Here is a 22005-nt window from a genome sequence, read left to right on the forward strand (position 1 = left end):
GCTATCCAAGCTCGGAAGCTCAGAAGTGAACCTAAGGTGTTAAATGCTGACTTATTACATATTAGACTTTGATTTTTGCTTAAATGTGATTATTTTTTATGGCCTGGCTCTTCCCTTCTGGAATAAGAAACTGGCTTATAATTTTACAGGACCCCATAGTTAAGAGACCTTGAAAAGAGACTTCGAACTTTTAAAGTATTTGAATTGTTTAAAGACCATGAAAATTTTAAAAGTTGGGCAGAAGTTTATGTTATGGTACTAATGTAGAGTCTTGGGGGCAAGAAATGAAAAGGCTATGACTTAAAGTGATGTGTTTTACACAAACACACACACACACACACACACACACCACACACCACACACCACACACCTAGGAAAAGGGAATCTCAGTTAAGGAGTTGCCTCTAACAAATTGCTCTGTAAGCATTTCTATTGGGACATTTTCTTAATTATTGATTAATATGAAAGGGCTCAGGCCACAGTGCCACCCCTGGGCCGGGGAGTCTGGGCTGTATAGGAAAGGTAACTAAACAAGCCAGGGGAGGAAGCCAATACAATAAGCAGCCTCTTTCAATCATCTCTGATCCTGTTCCTGCCTCCAGGATCCTGCTTTGAGTTTTTGTCCTAACGTTCTCAGTGATGAACTTTAAGGTGAAATAAAGTCTTTCCTCCCCAAGTTACCTTTGATCATGTGGCTTATCACAGCCACAGGGAGACCAACTAGAGTTTCCAAGTTACCATCACCATCAAAGAAGGAGTTGAGAGATAAAGTAAAGGAAACTGGAGCACCTTCACTATAAGGCAAAAGTCTATACTGAGTATGGCCTTCTCAAGAGAGATGCATCAAGTTTAGAGCAGCGACTGAAGGAACAGCCATTCAGAGCCTGCCCCACATGTGGCTCATATATATACAGCCACCAAAACTAGATAAGATTGATGAAGCTAAAAAGTGCATGCTGAAAGGGACCGGATATAGATCTCTCCTGAGAGACACATGCAGAGCATGTCCAATACAGAGGTCAATGCTAGCAGCAAACCACTGAGAATGGGACCTCATTGGAGGGGGGAATTAGAGGAAGGATTGAAAGAGCTGAAGGAGCTTGCAACCCCATAAGAACAACAGTGCCAGGTTTTTAGCTGGATTCCCAACCTCGATGATCCCCACCCGAAGCTCACTGCTCCTAAACACCGTGGGAGAGAGAGCTCACCGCCCGGAAAGGTGGGCACTCCTGAGATTGCAGAGTGGAAGAGACCACCAACACTGCCCACCCCTGCCCACATCCCTGGCCCAAGAGGAAACTGTATACGGCCTCTGGGATCTGGTAGATAAGGGCACTGGAGCTGCAGGTCCCCTGCACCCGAGACACCACCGGAACCTGAAGGGACCGGCCGGATCAACAGTTCTCTGCACCCAAATCCCATGGGAGGGAGAGCTAAACCTTCAGAGAGGCAGACATGCCTGGGAAGCCAGAAGAGACTACACTCTGCCCACATTTCTGACTCCAGACGAAAACACCAAATGCCATCTGGGACCCTGGTGCACAGGGGCTCCCGGGAAGGGTAGCGCAGGTCCTCCTGGTTGCTGCCCTCCCGGAGAGCTCATAAGCAACACCCCACGAGCAAACTTGAGCCTCAGGACCACAGGTAAGACCAACTTTTCTGCTCCAAGTGGCCCACCTGGTAAACCCAGGACACAGGCCCACAGGAACAGCTGAAGACCTGTAGATAGGAAAAACTACATGCCCGAAAGCAGAACACTCTCTTCCCATAACTGACTGAAAGAAAACAGGAAAACAAGTCTACAGCACTCCTGACACACAGGCTTATAGGACAGTCTAGCCACTGTCAGAAATAGAACAAAGTAACACCAGAGATAATCTGATGGCGAGAGGCAAGTGCAGGAACCCAAGCAACAGAAACCAAGACTATATGGCATCATCAGAGCCCAATTCTCCCACCAAAGCAAACACTGAATATCCAAACACACCAGAAAAGCAAGATCTATATTTAAAATCACATTTGATCATGATGCTGGAGGACTTCAAGAAAGACATGAAGAACTCCCTTAGAGAAACACAGGAAAACATAAACAAGTAGAAGCCTACAGAGAGGAATCACAAAAATCCCTAAAGGAATTCCAGGAAAACACAATCAAACAGTTGAAGGAATTAAAAATGGAAATAGAAGCAATGAAGAAAGAACACAGGGAAACAACCCTGGATATATAAAACCAAACGAAGAGACAAGGAACCGTAGATACAAGCATCACCAACAGAATATAAGAGATAGAAGAGAGAATCTCAGGAGCAGAAGATTCCATAGAAATCATCGACACAACTGTCAAAGATAATGTAAAGCAGAAAAAGCTACTGGTCCAAAACATACAGGAAATCCAGGACTCAATGAGAAGATCAAACCTAAGGATAATAGGTATAGAAGAGAGTGAAGACTCCCAGCTCAAAGGACCAGTAAATATCTTCAACAAAATCATAGAAGAAAACTTCCCTAACCTAAAGAAAGAGATGCCCATAAGCATACAAGAAGCCTACAGAACTCCAAATAGATTGGACCAGAAAAGAAACTCCTCCCGTCACATAATAGTCAAAACACAAAATGCACAAAATAAAGAAAGAATATTAAAAGCAGTAAGGGAAAAAGGTCAAGTAACATATACAGGCAGACATATCAGAATCATACCAGACTTCTCGCCAGAGACTATAAAAGCCAGAAGATCCTGGACAGATGTCATACAGACCCTAAGAGAACACAAAGGCCAGCCCAGGTTACTGTATCCTGCAAAACTCTCAATTAACATAGATGGAGAAACCAAGATATTCCATGACAAAACCAAATTTACACAATATCTTTCTACAAATCCGGCGCTACAAAGGATTATAAATGGTAAAGCCCAAAATGAGAAGGCAAGCTACACCCTAGAAAAAGCAAGAAACTAATCATCTTGGCAACAAAACAATGAGAAGAAAAGCACACAAACATAACCTCACATCCAAATATGAATATAACAGGAAGCAATAATCACTATTCCTTAATATCTCTCAACATCAATGGTCTCAACTCCCCAATAAAAAGACATAGATTAACAAACTGGATACACAATGGGGACCCTGCATTTTGCTGCCTACAGGAAACACACCTCAGAGACAAAGACAGACACTACTCAGAGTGCAAGGCTGGAAAACAACTTTCCAAGCAAATGGTCAGAAGAAGCAAGTTGGAGTAGCCATTCTAATATCGAATAAAATCGATTTTCAACTAAAAGTCATCAGAAAAGATAAGGAAGGACACTTCATATTCATCAAAGGAAAAATCCACCAAGATAAACTCTCAATCCTAAATATCTATGGTCCAAATACAAGGGCACCTACATACATAAAAGAAACCTTACTAAAGCTCAAAACACACATTGCACCTCACACAATAAATAATAGTAGGAGATTTCAACACCCCACTCTCATCAATGGACAGCTCATGGAAACAGAAATTAAACAGAGACGTAGACAGACTAAGAGAAGTCATGAACCAAATGGACTTAACAGATATTTATAGAACATTTTATCCTAAAGCAAAAGGATATACCTTCTTCTCACCACCTCATGGTACTTTCTCCAAAATTGACCATATAATTGGTCAAAAAACAGGCCTCAACAGGTACAGAAAGATAGAAATAATCCCATGCGTCCTATCAGACCACCACAGCCTAAAGCTGGTCTTCAATAACAATAAGGGAAGAATGCCCACATATACGTGGAAGTTGAACAATGCTTTACTCAACGATAACCTGGTCAAGGAAGAAATAAAGAAATTAAAGACTTCTTAGAATTTAATGAAAATGAAGGTACAACATACCCAAACTTATGGGACACAATGAAAGCTGTGCTAAGAGGAAAATTCATAGCTCTGAGTGACTGCAGAAAGAAACAGGAGAGAGCATATGTCACCAGCTTGACAGCAAACCTAAAACCTCTAGAACAAAAAGAAGCAAATACACCCAGGAGTAGAAGGCAGGAAATAATCAAACTCAGAGCTGAAATCAACCAAGTAGAAATAAAAGGGACCATAGAAAGAATCAACAGAACCAAAAGTTGGTTCTTTGAGAAAATCAACAAGATAGATAAACCCTTAGCCAGACTAATGAGAGGACACAGAGAGTGTGTCCAAATTAACAAAATCAGAAATGAAAAGGGAGACATAACTACAGATTCAGAGGAAATTCAAAAAATCATCAGATTTTACTATAAAAGCCTATGTTCAACAAAACTTGAAAATCTGCAGGAAACGGACAATTTCCTAGACAGATACCAGGTATCGAAGTTAAATCAGGAACAGATAAACCATTTAATAACCCCATAACTCCTAACGAAATAGAAGCAGTCATTAAAGGTCTCCCAACCAAAAAGAGCCCAGGTCCAGACAGTTTAGTGCAGAATTCTGTCAGACCTTCATAGAAGACCTCGTACCAATATTATCCAAACTATTCCACAAAATTGAAACAGATGGATCACTACCGAATTCCTTCTATGAAGCCACAATTACTCTTATACCTAAACCACACAAAGACCCAACAAAGAAAGAGAACTGCAGACCAATTTCCCTTATGAATATCGACGCAAAAATACTCAATAAAATTCTGGCAAACCAAATCCAAGAGCACATCAAAACAATCATCTACCATGATCAAGTAGGCTTCATACCAGGTATGCAGGGATGGTTTAATATATGGAAAACCATCAACGTGATCCATTATATAAACAAACTGAAAGAACAAAACCACATGATCATTTCATTAGATGCTGAGAAAGCATTTGACAAAATTCAACACCCCTTCATGATAAAAGTCCTGGAAAGAACAGGAATTCAAGGCCCATACCTAAACATAGTAAAAGCCATATACAGCAAACCAGCCGCTAACATTAAACTAAATGGAGAGAAACTTGAAGAAATCCCACTAAAATCAGGGACTAGACAAGGCTGCCCACTCTCTCCCTACTTATTCAATATAGTTCTTGAAGTTCTAGCCAGAGCAATCAGACAACAAAAGGAGATCAAGGGGATACAGATTGGAAAAGAAGAAGTCAAAATATCACTATTTGCAGATGATATGATAGTATATTTAAGTGATCCCAAAAATTCCACCAGAGAACTACTAAAGCTGATAAACAACTTCAGCAAAGTGGCTGGGTATAAAATTAACTCAAATAAATCAGTAGCCTTCCTCTACACAAAAGAGAAACAAGCCAAGAAAGAAATTAGGGAAATGACACCCTCCATAATAGTCCCAAATAATATAAAGTACCTCGGTGTGACTTTAACCAAACAAGTAAAAGATTTGTACAATAAGAACTTCAAGACTCTGAAGAAAGAAATTGAAGAAGACCACAGAAGATGGAAAGATCTCCCATGCTCATGGATTGGCAGGATTAATATAGTAAAAATGGCCATTTTACCAAAAGCAATGTACAGATTCAATGCAATCCCCATCAAAATACTAATCCAATTCTTCAAAGAGTTAGATAGAACAATTTGCAAATTCATCTGGAATAAAAAAATATCTAGGATAGCTAAAACTATCCTCAAAAATAAAAGGACTTCCGGGGAAATAAAGCTCCGTGAACTCAAGCAGTATTACAGAGCAATAGTGATAAAAACTGCATGGTATTGGTACAGAGACAGGCAGATACACCAGTGGAATAGAACAGAGTACCCAGAAATGAACCTGCACACCTATGGTCACTTGATTTTTGACAAAGGAGCCAAAACCATCCAATGGAAAAAAGATAGCATTTTCAGCAAATGGTGCTGGTTCAACTGGAGGTCAACATGTAGAAGAATGCAGATGGATCCATGCTTATCACCCTGTACAAAGCTTAAGTCCAAGTGGATCAAGGACCTCCACATCAAACCAGATACACTCAAACTAATAGAAGAAAAACTAGGGAAGCATCTGGAACACATGGGCACTGGAAAAAACTTCCTGAACAAAACACCAATGGCTTATGCTCTAAGATCAAAAATCGACTAATGGGATCTCATAAAACTGCAAAGCTTCTATAAGGCAAAGGACACTGTGGTTAGGACAAAACGGCCTGTGTGTTAGGACAACAGATTGGGAAAAGATCTTTACCAATCCTAAAACAGATAAGAGGGCTTATATTCAAAATATACAAAGAACCCAAGAAGTTAGACTGCAGGGAGACAAATAACCCTATTAAAAAATGGGGTTCAGAGCTAAACAAAGAATTCACAGCTGAGGAATGCCGAATGGCTGAGAAACACCTAAAGAAATGTTCAATATCTTTATCATAAGGGAAATGCAAATCAAAACAACCCTGAGATTTCACCTCACACCAGTCAGAATGGCTATGATCAAAAACTCAGGGGACAACAGATGCTGGCGAGGATGTGGAGAAAGAGGAACACTCCTCCATTGTTGGTGGGATTGCAGACTGGTACAACCATTCTGGAAATCAGTCTGGAGGTTCCTCAGAAAATTGGACATTGAACTACCTGAGGACCCAGCTACATCTCTCTTGGGCATATACCCAAAAGATGCCCCAACATATAAAAAAGACATGTGCTCCACTATGTTCACAGCAGCCTTATTTATAATAGCCAGAAGCTGGAAAGAACCCAGATGCCCTTCAACAGAGGAATGGATACAGAAAATGTGGTACATCTACACAATGGAATATTACTCAGCTATCAAAAACAATGACTTTATGAAATTCATAGGCAAATGAAGGGAACTGGAAAATATCATCCTGAGTGAGGTAACCCAATCACAGAAAAACACACATGGTATGCACTCATTGATAAGTGGCTATTAGCCCAAATGCTTGAATTACCCTAGATGCACAGAACACATGAAACTCAAGACGGATGATCAAAATGTGAATGCTTCACTCCTTCTTTAAAAGGGGAACAAGAATACCCTTGGCAGGGAATAGAGAGGCAAAGATTAAAACAGAGGCAGAAGGAACACCCATTCAAAGCCTGCCCCACATGTGGCCCATACATGTACAGCCACCCAATTAGACAAGATGGATGAAGCAAAGAAGTGCAGGCCGACAGGAACCGGATGTAGATCTCTCCTGAGAGACACAGCTAGAATACAGCAAATACAGAGGCGTATGCCAGCAGCAAACCACTGAACTGAAAACAGGACCCCTGTTGAAGGAATCAGAGAAAGGACTGGAAGAGCTTGAAGGGGCTCGAGACCCCATATAAACAACAATGCCAAGCAACCAGAGCTTCCAGGGACTAAGCCACTACCCAAAGAGTATACATGGACTGGCCCTAGACTCTAACCTCATAGGTAGCAATGGATAGCCTAATAAGAGCACCAGTAGAAGGGGAAGCCCTTGGTCCTGCTAAGACTGAACCCTCAGTGAACATGATTGTTGGGGGGAGGCGGTAATGGGGGGAGGATGGGGAGGGGAACACCCATAAAGAAGGGGAGGGGAAGGCGTAGGGGGATGTTGGCCTGGAAACCGGGAAAGGGAATAACATTCAAAATGTAAATAAGAAATACTCGTTAATAAAAAAAATTAAAAAAAAAAGAACAATGCCAACCAACCAGAGCTTCCAAGGCCTAAACCAAGGACTATACATGGACTGACCTGGGACTACAATTGATATGTAGCAGAGAATAGCCTTGTTGGGGCACCAGTGGAAGGGGAAGCCCTTGGTACTGCCAAGGTTGGATCGCCAGTGCAGGGAAATGTGGAAGGGAAGGGGGATGGATGGGGGAATACCTGTATGGGGGAGGGGGAGGGGAGGAGGGCTTATGGACAGGAAACCAGGAAGGAGAATAACATTTGAAATGTAAGTAAAGAAATATATCTAATAAAAGAGAGAGAGATGCATCATGGGAGATTTTTGGATAGCTCATTTATTTGGGCAAACTTCAATGGAGAGGAAGAACATTAAGGAGTTATCTGGGGGGAAAGAGGAACTCTAATAATATCTCATGGTGGTCCAGGAATAAGGTTTAGTCTCCTTTGCTATCCTGAATTTTTTTTCTGGCCATATCACAGCATCATATGCTCATTTGCAAGGCTGATGACATATAGATACCAACTGGTTCCAGTTGTCTTGGGGTGATCGCTTGTCTTTACTGTTAGGGTGGTCATGGGATATCTTAACTTAATACAGCTCTGTAGTCCAATCAGCTTCTAGCCAGGTTGTCTTGCCCTTCACCACCCACCCCCACATGGCAACCCTCTGGCAACACCAAATACAAAGTAAAAGAGATTCTCTCCTACATTCAAGAAAAACAGGGAACTCTTTGGTCCAGCAGCAGGGAAGATGTATTCTTCTAAGTGAAATCTCTCTCTCTCTCTCTCTCTCTCTCTCTCTCTCTCTCTCTCTCTCTCTCTCTCTCTCTCAGCTATTTACCCTATGAAGTGCTTACCAAATAGGATTTTTAAATAGTGGGAGAGCCAAGCTCTATTTGGGAATTGATACCTTTAAATCCCTGCAGAGAGTGGAATCAGAAATCCCCAACTGGCCCCAGCCTCAGTGGGGGCTTGAGGAAAAGCCAGAAGTCATCAAGGTGGCTGTAAGCAAGCATTACATCCTGGAGAGACTATGCAAGGGCCTCACCCCCTAAAGATGACACTAAGAGCACTGCCAGAGAAGAGAAGAACACGGCAGCAGCCTAAAACAGTTCCCAGACATGAGCTCCATCTCTCTGGACCAAAGAACCAAACCAGAAAGAGAAGCCTAGACAGGATGCCTTTGTTTATAAAGATGAGTCTTAGGAGCTCAGGTTAAGGTAAAGAACTTGTAGTACAAGCATGGAGACCTGAGTTTAGTTCCCAGAACCCACACAAAAGCTGGACATGGCTATCCCTATCCTGGAGAAGCAGAAACAAAGGTCTTGCTGGTCAACCAGCTTTGCCTACTCTCTGAGTTCTAGACCAACACGATACCTTTCAAAAAATATGAATGGCACCTTAAAATGATAGGCAAGGTTGGCTTCTCAGCTCTATACCACACACACACACACACACACACACACACACACACACACACACACACACACACACAAACACAGGAACTCCAGACCAACAAGATATCACCCTTTCTTTAATAAAAGGATAAAAGGAACATGGCATTTTAGAAATGATAGCCAAGGTTGGCCTCTCACTTTCATATCCCCATGCACACATTTATACAACTTACACACACACACACACACACACACACACACACACACACACACACACTGCTTGAGCAGGCATACCGGCTGCTTCTACTTCAATTCTTCCTGTACAGAAGGCTAAAGGCTCATGCCAGAACCCAAAGACAGGCTTAGAGTCCCTGGACCCTTTCCCCCTTCCTCCCTCCCACTCTCTTGGCTGAAGAAACAGCTCAGTGGCTAAGAGTACATATTGCACTTGCAAAGAAACGAGGTTTGGTTTTCAGTGTCTGTACTGGGTAGCTCATAACTGCCTGTGACACCACCTCCACGGAAACTGACACCCTCTTCTGGTCGCCACAGGCCCTGTGTGCACATGCATAAGGAGCATTCACAGGTACATGCTCATGCACACACACACACACACAAACACACGTCTATTTTCCTAGCTTACTTGGATAAATGTACTGAGCCTAGATGTTAGGACTTGTAGAGCCAAGACTTCTGTCCTGAAACTCTGGTTATATACCAGTAAGCCCCAACAAACACCTCAGCAGCATCAGCAGCTCCTCACTCAGGTCCTTTCTCTCAACATCTGTATCGTGTGTGTGTGTGTGTGTGTTGCCTGTGCGTGTCTGCAGGAACTGAACTTCAGCCCTCTAAGCAACTTATCTGCACACATCCCTACTCTGTTGTAGATCTTTCCTTTCCTTTCCTTTTTCAGTCTTCTCTCCATCCTCCCAGGCAGCCAGACTAGAAACTAGAGTGCCGAGACCTCCACATCCTACTGAGGGGAGAGCCAGACACTGGAGGAGTGTGGCTTGGATGGCAAGCAGCAGTTATGTCCTTGAGGAGAGCAGAGATTTATCAGGCAGTAAAATGATTGGATTCTTTTGTGTGAGCCTTTTATAACGGGACAAAATCGCCTCCAAATTATGATGGCTGCCGGGAGCTGGAGGAAAAAGGAAATTCAATATGTGTTTTCTCTGAGTTCTGAGGAATTGATTAGAGATTAATGGAGGGAGAATGGATAAATAAGCTAATTGATCAGGTAATTTATATTCCCAAACCAAACATGGGGCAAGGAAGTCCTCCTGCTGGATATGATTAATTTCCCTGTTCCTTCGGATAAAACGTGAGACGTATGAGACCCCCAGTCTTTGTACATTCTTTGTCAAAGAGTTCCCAAGACTACCCTCAGATTTAATGACATTCCTGGAACTTGGAAAAGCTTTTCTGTCCACAGTTCTGATTTATTAGATTATTTAAACTAAGCATGGTAGCTCACGTTTGTAATCCCAGCACTTGGAAACCTGAGGCAGAAGGATTGCTGTGAGTTTGATGCCAGCCTGGCCTACACAGAAAAACTCTATCAACAGAACAACTTTTTTAAAAAGGATTTGGATTAAAATCAGAAAAGAGGTTAGGCATAGGGGAACATGCGTGTTACTGCAGCACTCAAGAAGCAGAGGCAGGACCAGGGTGGAGACTCAACAGGTAAAACATTTGCCATAGATCCATGAAACCCTGAGTTCAAGACTCCAGAACCCACCGAATGCTGTGGCTCCGATACTCATAAGCCCAGTGCTGCTATCGGGAGATAGGAGGAAGAGACAGAGAACCCCGGTAGGTGTGCATGCTTGTGAGCACAGGTGGGTGTGGAGGCTAAAAGTTTATGGCAGGTGCCTTCTTCAGTTGCTCTGCATCTTGTTTTATCTCTTTGTTTGTTTGTATGTTTGTTTGCTTGTTTGTTTTGAGGCAGTGTCTCTGGCTGGATCTGGAGTTTATCAATTAGACCAGGGTGGCCAGTGAGCTTCAAGGAGCCTCCTACTTCTTCTGACTCCTCAATGCTAATATTTACAGACACACTGCCATGCCTGGCTTTTATGTGAGTGCTGGGGGCTGTAGTCAGTCCTCCTGCTTGCCTGGGATGTACTTTATCAACTGAACCATCTTTCCAAACCCTTCTTTTATTTTTGGTGCAGGGCCTTGTTATAGAGCTTAGGCTGGGATGTTAACCCCAAAGATGAGAAGAGAAAGACTCAAATCATCGTGGCCGAATCCACTAAAGCAAGCAATCCATTAAAGCAAGCTTTTTCTCTCTCTCTCCCAATTTGTGTACATGGGCTGCCTCCCACTGAGGTAGAGTTCAAGATGTCAGTGTTGGATGTGAGGAAGACAAGGCTTTTATAGCATAGTAGTTTCCCAAGGGGGATTTGGTGGGCAAAACAGGCAGAACAGTATAACAAATTAGCCCTTCTTGAAAGGTGGGCAAAAAAAGGCAATCGGGTGGTCATAGAACCTTTTGAAACAAAGGTAAGGTTGCAACTTTGAAACAAATAAGAAACAAATGAACAACAACAACAAAAACCAAAAAACCATGATTGCCATTTCTGGAACAGGCAGTACAGAACCATTTGTAGCTAAGGTTACAGGTGGGGCACAACCCAATCCTTGAGAGACAGAGGTTTAATCATAAACAGGTTCAAACCTCACTTGTCTTTACTACAAGATGGCTGTTGAGCCCAAGATGGAGGCAGGCTGGTTCTTCAACTCCTGTTGCTTCAGCCTGAGGGCTTAGGCTGCAGACGTACACCTCCACACACAGCTTCCAGCATCTTCTTCGTTTCCAGACAGAAAATAAGAGACTGAAGTTCACCCCAAAGCAAGTAGCGATTACTTTATGAAATACGTTTTTATTTGAACTTCCTTTCAGTGTTTCTCCCTTCTCCGAGAAGGTTAAGGACTCAGATGAGATTCTGATTTGTAAGGACAGCAAGGTCGCCATCCCCGATTGATTGAAAACCTCTCTGGACGTGCCGAAGGCAGCATCTTTCTCTTTAGCTGATTTTAAAAAGGTACCACCTTTTATCTATGCATTTGGTTACATTTTCTTCTTATAAAACCATTAAGTAGTTGATGCTGTTCCCATGGATACTGTAAATCCCACTTTCTTAGGAAAACTCAACTTCACACATCTTAATAATCTACCGCTTAATTGATCTAAATTCTAAGGAATCTGAAGCCCAACACAGTAAGAACAAAAACGGGGTGGCATTCTGAGGCTGGGGAGATGGCTCAGCCTCTAATGGGATTTCTGTATGAGTCTGATGATTTGAATGCAGATCTTCATCTTCCACATAAGAGCTGGGTGCAACAGCAGAGCTGGGGGTGGGGGTGGGGTGAGGTAGGGGTAGGGGGTGGGGCAAGTGGCTTGCCTAGCTGAATGAGTGAGCTCAAGGTTCAGTGAGAGACTGTGCCTCCAAAAAATGATACATGGCCTACCCCTCTGACCAGGGATGACCAGACCAGCACTCAGCCATCATATCTCTTTTTGCAATTCATGGTGGTTAATAGAGAGACTTGCAACTCGTTAAAGTACAGAAAACAAACGTCTGTGGCTTGCTCAGCCCCAAGTGCGACATCTACACTCTATATCACATCCAGTCCCCAAGGCTCAGGAGATATCTCAGAAGAGAGGGAAGAAAGGCTGTCAGAGCCAGCCAGATGGATGGCAGAGGAGAGTGCAAAGGAGTTACGTCTTCTGGACACAAGAGGCCCAGTGTACTTAGGAGCAAGATCGAGTCAGACAAACTACAGTATGGAGGATAACTGAGAGGCCACTGGAGGGTGACAGCTGCTGGGATGGGGTTGACAGCGCTTCTGCAGTGAATGCCATCTTGGATTTAGTGAGTAATAATAATAGTAATAATTACCACTACTACTATTACTGCAAATAATAATAATAATAGGAGTCATGACATTGGAAAGGGTACAAAAGGGGGAATCTGGGAGGAATTGAAGGAAAGGAGAGGGGTGGCTATGATCAAAACACTCTCAAAGATATATATATATATATATATATATATATATATATATATATATATTATATATATAGTGCTGGAGCATTGGCACAGAAGCTGACAGTCTATACTGCTCTTGTAGAGGATGTGAGTTCAGATCCCTCAGGCTCACAGCCACCTGTAACTCCAGCTTGCGAATGTCCACTGCCCTCTCCTGGCTTCCACAGGCACAGCACTCAATAGCACAAATACAAAAACAAATTAATTGATTCATTAATTAATTAAAATCTTTTTAAAGACATTTAAATAAAGGGGACACAATTGAGAAAACCAATATCAATCTCTGGCCATCACAGGCACATACACATGTGTACACACATAAACACACACATACCCATACCCCAAAGTGGACAAGATTTCGGGAGACTAGTCTCTCTTCCTCTTTCAGAATGACCCAAAACTATTCAGAGTCAAGAGAAGGAAGGATTTTTGAGGACTAACAACACAGCCATATTTTCTGAGTGCTCCCCACAGAGTAACAGAATTGAGACCCCAGGCAATGTAGCCGTAGTAACCCCAAATCCCCTAAGTCTTGACTCTTTATGTGTGAACATGAAAAGATTTTGCTCTCCCGAGAACCATGCTTGAGTATCTGCTACATCCCGTCATGGTGGCTTGATTCTGTAGTTTACTTGAGTGACTAAAAGAGCTTCATCGCTCAGGTTAAGATTGCAATTACATCACTTGGGAGGCAGGCAGATCTCTGCGAGCTGGAGGACACTCTGGTCTACAGAGTGAGCTTCAGGGCAGTCAGGGCTACACAGAGAAACCATTTATCAAAAAGTCATGTGCGCGCGTGTGTGTGTGTGTGTGTGTGTGTGTGTGTGCCAACCATATTATGTATTATTTATATTTATATTCATATAACAGAATATATAATATATAATATTTTATATATTGTATATATAAAATATAAATATAGTTTTATATGTTAAAATATATTTATGTTTATATGTGTTTATATATTTATATATATACACAACTGTGTATAAATTTATAAACATATGTAAATATATATATATGGCAGTTTTATATTGGCTTCAAAGCCCCAGAGTACTATGCATCCCATTCTTCCCAGTCCTGCCATCGTCAAATGTGTGACTCCTCCCTCACGCCATTAATGGAGACTCACTGCATAGCTGAGGGTGACCTTGAACTCTTCTTGCTCTGACAGCTCCCACCTTGAATGCTAGGGTTGCAGGGATGACAGCCATGCTGGGCTATGGGGAGAATCCAGGGCTTTGGGCAAGTTCAGCAACTGAACAAGGTCTGCAGCCCAAGCCTCCCCTTTAAGAGCTGGGAATTGGTTCACCCCAGCACGTTAAAATGTCTTAGGATTGCACCGGCACCACTGCTGCCTAAAACACTTACGGCTCCACTCAGAAGGATTGCCTGTTTGGTTTGCATTCTTTTATTTCCTGCCTGTGTTCTCACAGGCATTTCAAGGCTGTTTTCTGGGATTGAAAGGTTCAAATATGACTCGCTAAGAAGTCATATTTGCAACAGCAGGACATGAGGGGCAGCTTCCACAAACCTCAGATACCCTGGCTTGTCAAGGCACTTCAATGTGTAACAGCCCTGGGAGCCAGCGGTGGCTGCAATTAACACACACATCTTCATACAGAAGAGAGTCTGGAAGACCTTGCAGAGTTCTGGAGAGATTGTTTAAATGACATTTAGTTGGGAGGTCAGAACTGTTTTACTCTTATGTCATAGCCAATAGGGAATGAGGCTTGGGATTCCTCTCACAGAATCCACAAGTCTTTAGGCTCCATTCCCAGCATGGCACAAAAATACATTCACTCAGTCACATAAAAGGCAAGAAGCAGGGCATGGTGGCACTTGGGGAACTTGGGTAGAAGGACTGACATGACATCCTGTTGTTACTGGCATTGTTAGGGACAGAGCCTGGACCCTGGCAGCTCTAACAAGCCAGACTCATTCGCCAGTCCTCAGTAAGCCAATTAAACAGACAAGTACAGTAAAAGCAAAGAAAGGGGATTGATCCAGTGTGGCCAGGCTGGAAAGAAGAACAATGCGGTCCAGACCACCCCTCCCCCTGTACGCTCCTCCCCCTTTTCTCCCCTCCCCCTTCACTAGCACCCACCTCTCTCTCTCTCTCTCTCTCTCTCTCTCTCTCTCTCTCTCTCTCTCTCTCTCTCTGGACATACAATCCTCAATTAGACAGTTTGAGGAGTTGGAGTCCTCAGAGGTGACCGTGTCTATGAGGGTGGGGCACTTAAACAGGAAATTAGTGCCCTTTTACTGCAGACTCTGGACTCCTGCAGACTCTGTATCCTCTCCCACCAAGGGAGGGCACAGCAAGAAGGTGCCATCTATCAAACATAAAGCAACTCTTTATCCAGGAAAGTGATTATAGCCCACTGCTCATGCAACCCAGCACGGTTCTTAGATTCACCTAAATTTTTCTTTTCCAGGTTAACAACTAACTCACAGTTACAACTAACACTACTAAGACAATGATATGTCACACTGTCTTAAAACATCAGCTCTCCTCTAACATTATATGACACAACAGAGCACAGAGCCAACCCTGCGGCTGTGTTCAGTGTGTGGAAACCTCGTGAACACAGGAGATGTACACCGAGCCAGGTCTGGAACACCTTGTCATGCCCACAGAGGTAAGAGAATGGGGAGTTTGAAGCCAAAAAGGGTTACATGGTGAGTTTCAGTACAGCCTAGATATACAGGGAGACCTCATCTAAACAAAAACAAAACAGCCCCCTACCAAAAGAAAAGGAGAAGGAGGAGAAAGACACGGAGAAGGAGGAGGAGGAAGAGGAGGAGGAGGACCAGGAGGACCAGGAGGACCAGGAGGACCAGGAGGAGGAGGAGGTAGATGAGGAGGAGGACGAGGACAAGGACGAGGACGAGGAGGACAGGGATGAGGGGGATGAGGGGGACGAAGGGGACAGAAGGACGAGGAGGACGAGGAGGACGAGGAGGACGAGGAGGACGAGGAGAAAGACCTCTAGGACATAGAGTAACTCATAAACTAAACACATTCTATCTACTTCCTATGGAAATTTTTCTAATGGGATGGTTTAGCGCGTCCCCTGGTGTCCAAAGACCTGCTTTGCTCCATGTGCTCCTGAAACCTTATTCAAACTGAACAGATTTTCAGCTTCATCGCTGAAAAGGACAGACTCCTTGCTCTTGGTTTCTATCACCACATTTCTCTCTCCCCGTTCCTCTTTTTTCTTCTTTCCCTCCTTCTTGAATTGCTTCCTCCCCTGTCTTCCAGGACAGACCTGCCCACACTGTGATCGATATTCTTGGTTGTCAACTTGACTACTTCTGGAATTAACGATACCTGTGAGGGAATTTTCTTAATTAAATAACTTGTTGTGGGAAGACCCACTTTTATTCTGGGAGTTTTGGGAGAAGAAGACTCACCTTTAATTGGGGTCAAACCTTCTGGTGGCAGCCTATATAAAAGACATGGAAGATGAAAGCTCTCTGACTTCCCTGCTTGCTCTCACTGTAAGACCATTCCCTCACTGACATTAGAGCCAGCTTCTTCAGGATTCTGGCATACACTGAAGACCAGCTGTGTGCACTTAGTAACCACTGGATTCTTGGACTTTCTGTGGATAGATTGCCACTACCTAGCTTGACCACAACCTGTAAGCTATTCTAATAAATCCCCCATGTATACATTCATTCTATCAGTTCTGTTCTTGTAGAGAATCCTAGTTAATATAAACACCTTTTTCTGCCTTCCTCCATGGCTTCTGTGACTGGTCCTTCTGCTCTGGTTGCTTCTAAATGCTTGTACACTTTATGTCCTGGCCTGGCTCTGTCCTTGTCTCAACTGAATTATTCCACTCTGGGCAAGACTTGTGTGGGGATAGGAAACAAGCTATAGCAATAGAGCACATATTTAGAATCCCCCAAAGAGGGGCTGGGGCGTGACTTGGTGGTAAAGGCCCTGCCTAGAATCCCCCAGTGAGGGGCTGGGGTGTGGCTCAGTGGTAGAGCCCCTGCCTAGAATCCCCCAGTGAGGGGCTGAGGGCATGGCTCAGTGGTAGAGCCCCTGCCTAGAATCCCCCAGTGAGGGGCTGAGGGCATGGCTCAGTGGTAGAGCGCCTGCCTAGAATCCCCCAGTGAGGGGCTGGGGTGTGGCTCAGTGGTAGAGCCCCTGCCTAGAATCCCCCAGTGAGGGGCTGAGGGCATGGCTCAGTGGTAGAGCCCCTGCCTAGAATCCCCCAGTGAGGGGCTGAGGGCGTGGCTCAGTGGTAGAGCCCCTGCCTAGAATCCCCCAGTGAGGGGCTGGGGGTGTGGATCAGTGGTAGAGCATCTGCCTAGAATCCCCAGTGAGGGGCTGGGGGCGGGGCTCAGTGGTAGAGCACCTATCTTGGGTGGTGTCATTCAAGTCATCAGTACTTCTTGAGCATCTACAAGGCTCTGGGTTCCATCACCAGCACTGCACTGTAATAATAGCTAAATACTCCGATTCTTAACATTGTATTTAACTTCCATTAACTGCACAGTTTAGTAAAATTCACTGTAGTAGTTCCATGCATACACAGACCTGGCATGTGCCTCTCTTAAATCCCTTGTGTATGCTTCTTAAAATTTACTAGACAGAATAACCCCTGCATTTCCCCCATTGTTCTGGGGCATGCATCAGAGGCTGAGATCCTCTTTGTGGCTGAGACATTCTCTGAGGAAGGGAAAACCATGGAATTTGGAAACTGGGCTGGTGGTTCTGGGAGCAGTGCTGTGGCTAACAGAGTAGAGGTGCTGAGGGGGGTTGCGGGGTTAGGATGGGGAATGGAGATAGAGGCAGAGAATGAGGCTCTCTGCACCCCCTAGGATCACACAAGGTGATAGTTTCTCAGATTACCAATGATCTCCTACAGGAATACTGTGGTGTCTGCAAGATTGCGAGCAAGCCCGCTAAGCTCCCCTATTTGGTGCTAACTATCTATATTCTACCCTAGCTAGCAGCTGTGGCTTCACCCCCAGCCTCTCACCTCTCAGTGCAAATAGTGTTGCACTTTGACCTTTCTGTGGATGGCAGAGGAAATGGCCTGGCAGTGTGTGAAGGCATAGGTCCTTCAGGGCCTTAAGGAAGCTATTATGCCAACCCCTCCAGTTTTGAGAAAGCAAACAATTTAGAGTCTTCAAAATAGGGAGGTAGGAAGAAGGGAGGGGGCCCCTGGGAAGAGAGGGAGAAAACAGAGGAAGAAAGTGGGAACAAAGCAGGGACTCGGTTAATAGAATGTTTCCACCAGTTGGCCTGACCTTTGAAGAGTTGGCTCAGAGTCATCCTCACCTTCAGAGCCATATCTTTCATGCTCAGGATTTCCAAGTTTATCCAATCACCTTCACATGGGCACCAGCGGCCAGGTTCAGCTAAACTATGTTCTCATGGCTCCCTCTGGTGTCTACAGAACGCAATAGCAGGAGTCCAGGGAACTTGCTGTCTCTCGTTGAAAGCAGACCATGGTGTATCAATTGGGGCTTTGCTATCTGAGGAGTTGGGGCTAAATTTTGCCACGTTCTTGGTCTCTTGACAACAGAAATTAAAAACTGTCTCAGAAGGAAGTTTGACGGTTTTGTTAGCATTTGAGAAAAAACAGGATTACAGCAGGTGTTGAAAGGAAGAGAGCAGAGAGACACAGCATTCTGAATCAGTGCCAGCAAGGAAAGTCTGCAGTCATCTGTAAAGGGTAAGGGAGACTTGGAGAAACAAGAAAGCCCAAATATTAACATGCCTAAGATTTGGGCTGGTATTTGATGGAGGAGGGGAGCAAGAAAAGTTACACTTTGAGTTAGAACTCAGGAACATGGACAGGCTTGGCAGTGAGGCTGCTCATGAGGGAAGGGGTTCTAGAGATGAGGAATAAGTGCTTCGTGTCTTTAAGGAGATAATTATTCCTCCCTTCTCCTCAGTATGCTTTCCAGTCATTCGGCTTTCTTACCTACCCAGGTGATTGACAGTCAAGCTGGATTAACTCTTAAGGGAGGGGATCATAGTATGCAATGTCTAATCCTAGATTTAGATCAGAGAAGAAGCTTTTCCTTAATAGGCCTCGATATCTTATAGGCTGCTTCACAGGCTGAGAGTCTGCTAGAGGCAGCTTGACGACTCTGCCGGGCAATAAGAAGGCTCGTCTCAACCTCCAGCTTTTGCAGACTTGTAACTGAAAAGCTCTCAGGGAGAACTTTCCCTCGGGATGGAGACCCTCCAACTCCAAAGACCAGACCGAGACACCACAGGATGTAATCAGCAAGAGGATTTGGTTTATTGTTGGGATACACAGGCACAGGCACCTGCGGGCGCTACAGTCACTCGGGGGACTGGCGCGCCCCACGGAACCAAGGATGGGCTTTTATAGGATTTTGGGGAGCAGAAGCAAGCATACAGAAGCAGATGCATGGTTACAGGGATATAATTGGTGGATTCTAATATGGCAAGGGTTTAGCCCGGGGGCAAGTTTCCTAGCTACCTTCCTGAAACATAAGGACTGACTCAGCCTCCCAAGGGTTCAGCCCGGGGGCAAGTTTCTTAGCTACCTTCTTGGAACATAACGGCTGACTCGGCCCCCCCACCAGGGTGTGGGACCTCTCCCGGGGCTTTTCTCATTGTCAGGTGCTCAACGGCAGTCCTCCTGTTGCCAGGCCTTCAACCAAACACATCTTGTTTGGCAGCCGCTGTGTACTCAGTGTTCTAACCTTTCCCTGAACCAGTCATCTTAAGTACAGCCTTGTAAAATGGCGTTACTGCTGCTAAGCTGGGGTCTTTCATTCCCCCATTTTTTTTTTGCTAACTTTGAGTGAAATCTTTCACTCGACTTGGTCAAGAAATTTCTGTCTGGTGGGGGCTTATTCCCCCACTGACTCTAGGCCACAAAAGGGCTAGGAGGAGCCACGTAGGAGTTTTAACTTTAAGGGGTTTGGAGTGCGCTGAACTCTCTATGTCTGGGGTGTAGTGTTGTGATTAGTCAATTCCTCAGACCGGACTGTCTTGACATGTGGTGCGTGGATCTAAGCCGTGACTCCGTCTACCTTTAGGGCGGTCGGGGTAGTCAGGAGGACGGTGTAGGGTCCTTTCTACCGTGGCTCGAGATTCTTGGTCTGGTGTCTGCGCACCCACACGGTGTCTCCAATCTGGAACAGGTGTGGCACCATCGGATGTTCAAGCTTGTCCTGGTAAGCAGTGGCCATAGGTCTCTAGACGTCTCTCTGCACAATCTGTAGGGCCTGTAAATGGGCCCTCAGAGAAGGGCTGTCAGCAAAATCAGCAATGTTGAATCAAAGAAATGGACAAATGGGGGTGGTGCTCCATATATTATTTTAAAAGGAGTTAGACCATGGGGGCCCGGGGTATTCCGGGCCCGATATAGAACTAGGGGAAGGAGGGCCACCCAATCCTTTGAGCCAGTTGTAAGCGTAAGTTTGGATAAAGTCTCCTTAATTGTTTTATTCATGTGTTTTACCTGACCTGAACTCTGGGGTCTATAGGCACAATGTAATTTCTAATCAATCCCCAGCAATTTGGCCACCAACTGACTTACTTGGGAGACGAAAGCGGGCCCGTTGTCTGACCCCAACGCTTGAGGCATGTCATACCTGGGAAAGATTTCCTCGAGGAGCTTCTTGGTGACCATTTTTGTAGTCTCGTGCTTCGTGAGGAAGGCTTTGACCCATCCTGAGAAGGTGTCTATAAACACTAGGAGATACTTGTATCCATATATACCTGGTTTAATTTCAGTAAAATCAATTTCCCAATGGATGTCGGGACGGTGTCCCCTAGGACGAACTCCTTGTCCAATCATGGTCTTTCCCGGGTTAACCTGAGCGCACGCTTTGTAACTCTCAGTTACCTTTTGTATCGCTTTGTCCCGATTCAAAAAAAATACAGATTTATCTCTTCCCGATCTAGTAAGGTTTTTATCTTCTTAAACCCCAAATGGGTTAATTTATGTAAAAAGGAGATCAATTTAAAAGTCATTTTTATTGGCATAACTGTCTTTCCTTTGTAGACCCACTGTTTTAGTTGAGGGTGGTAGATGGCCCCCATTTTTTTTTTAGGAGCTCTATGTCCTCATGGGCATAAACCCAACTGGTTTGTCCCACTGGTGGGGGCGTGGGTTGGTCTGGGCTATTTAAGGGCAAGATTTGTTTGCTCATGGCCGCTTCTCGCGCCGTGGCATCGGCCAGCCGGTTTCTTCGTGCCTCTGGGTTGTGCCCTTTTTGGTGTCCTGGACAATGTATAATACTCAGTCTTTTGGGCAAGAATAGGGCTTCTAAGAGGGCCAGAATTTTAGCCTTATCTTTACCCTCAGATGTGAGCAGCCCCCGCCTCCGGTAGATCTCCCCATGGATGTGTGCCGTGGCAAAGGCATAACGGCTGTCTGTATATATATTTAGCCTCTTACCTTTTGTCATCTTGAGCGCCTGAGTCAAGGCGATGAGTTCAGCCCGTTGTGCGGAGGTACCAGCAGGCAGGGCTTTCGCCCAAATCACTTTGTCCTCCGTAGTGACCGCAGCTCTAGCCTTTCGCTCTCCCTCTGCCAAGAAGCTGTTGTCATCCGTGTACCATGTGTGGTCAGCATTCTGAAGAGGCTGGTCCGATAGGTCCGGCCTGGTTCTATGTACTTCTGTGAGGATTTGTAGGCAGTCATGCTGTTCTGCCTCCTCTGGTAGGGGAAGCAAGGTGGCAGGATTGAGGGCGACTACGGGTCCAAACTGAACCTGTTCTGCATCCAGTAACAAGGCTTGGTAGTGGGTCATGTGGGAATTAGAGAGCCAGCGGTCTGGGGGCTGCTTTACCAAGGCCTCCACTGCGTGGGGTGTTAGGATGGTGAGTGGCTGTCCCAAAGTCAATTTTCCAGTGTCCTTGATCAGGACAGCAATAGCAGCCACCATCTTTAAGCACGGTGGCCAGCCGGAGGCCACAGGGTCCAATTTCTTAGACAGGTAGGCCACAGGGCGTTTCCAGGGTCCCAA

At 44.7% G+C, this 22005-nt stretch overlaps 1 protein-coding gene across 1 annotated transcript; it reads right to left on the reverse strand.

The window, feature by feature from the left end:
* Positions 1 to 20206: 20206 nt before the first annotated feature.
* Positions 20207 to 22005, reverse strand: LOC148002224 (uncharacterized). The gene is made up of 2 exons (XM_087579678.1): positions 21435 to 22005; positions 20207 to 20281 (listed from the first exon to the last, which is right to left on the reverse strand). Exons 1-2 carry the CDS (start codon positions 21922 to 21924, stop codon positions 20271 to 20273), a joined length of 501 nt encoding a protein of 166 aa, XP_087435804.1. The 5' UTR covers positions 21925 to 22005; the 3' UTR covers positions 20207 to 20270.

This window comes from Rattus norvegicus, chromosome 12 (assembly GCF_021556685.1).
Source record: "Rattus norvegicus strain SHRSP/BbbUtx chromosome 12, alternate assembly SHRSP_T2T, whole genome shotgun sequence".
Taxonomy (NCBI): domain Eukaryota; kingdom Metazoa; phylum Chordata; class Mammalia; order Rodentia; family Muridae; genus Rattus; species Rattus norvegicus.

Bases quoted from the DNA above. Each gene is read 5' to 3' on its own strand.
- LOC148002224 (XM_087579678.1), bottom strand. From the start codon at position 21,924: ATGGTGGCTGCTATTGCTGTCCTGATCAAGGACACTGGAAAATTGACT.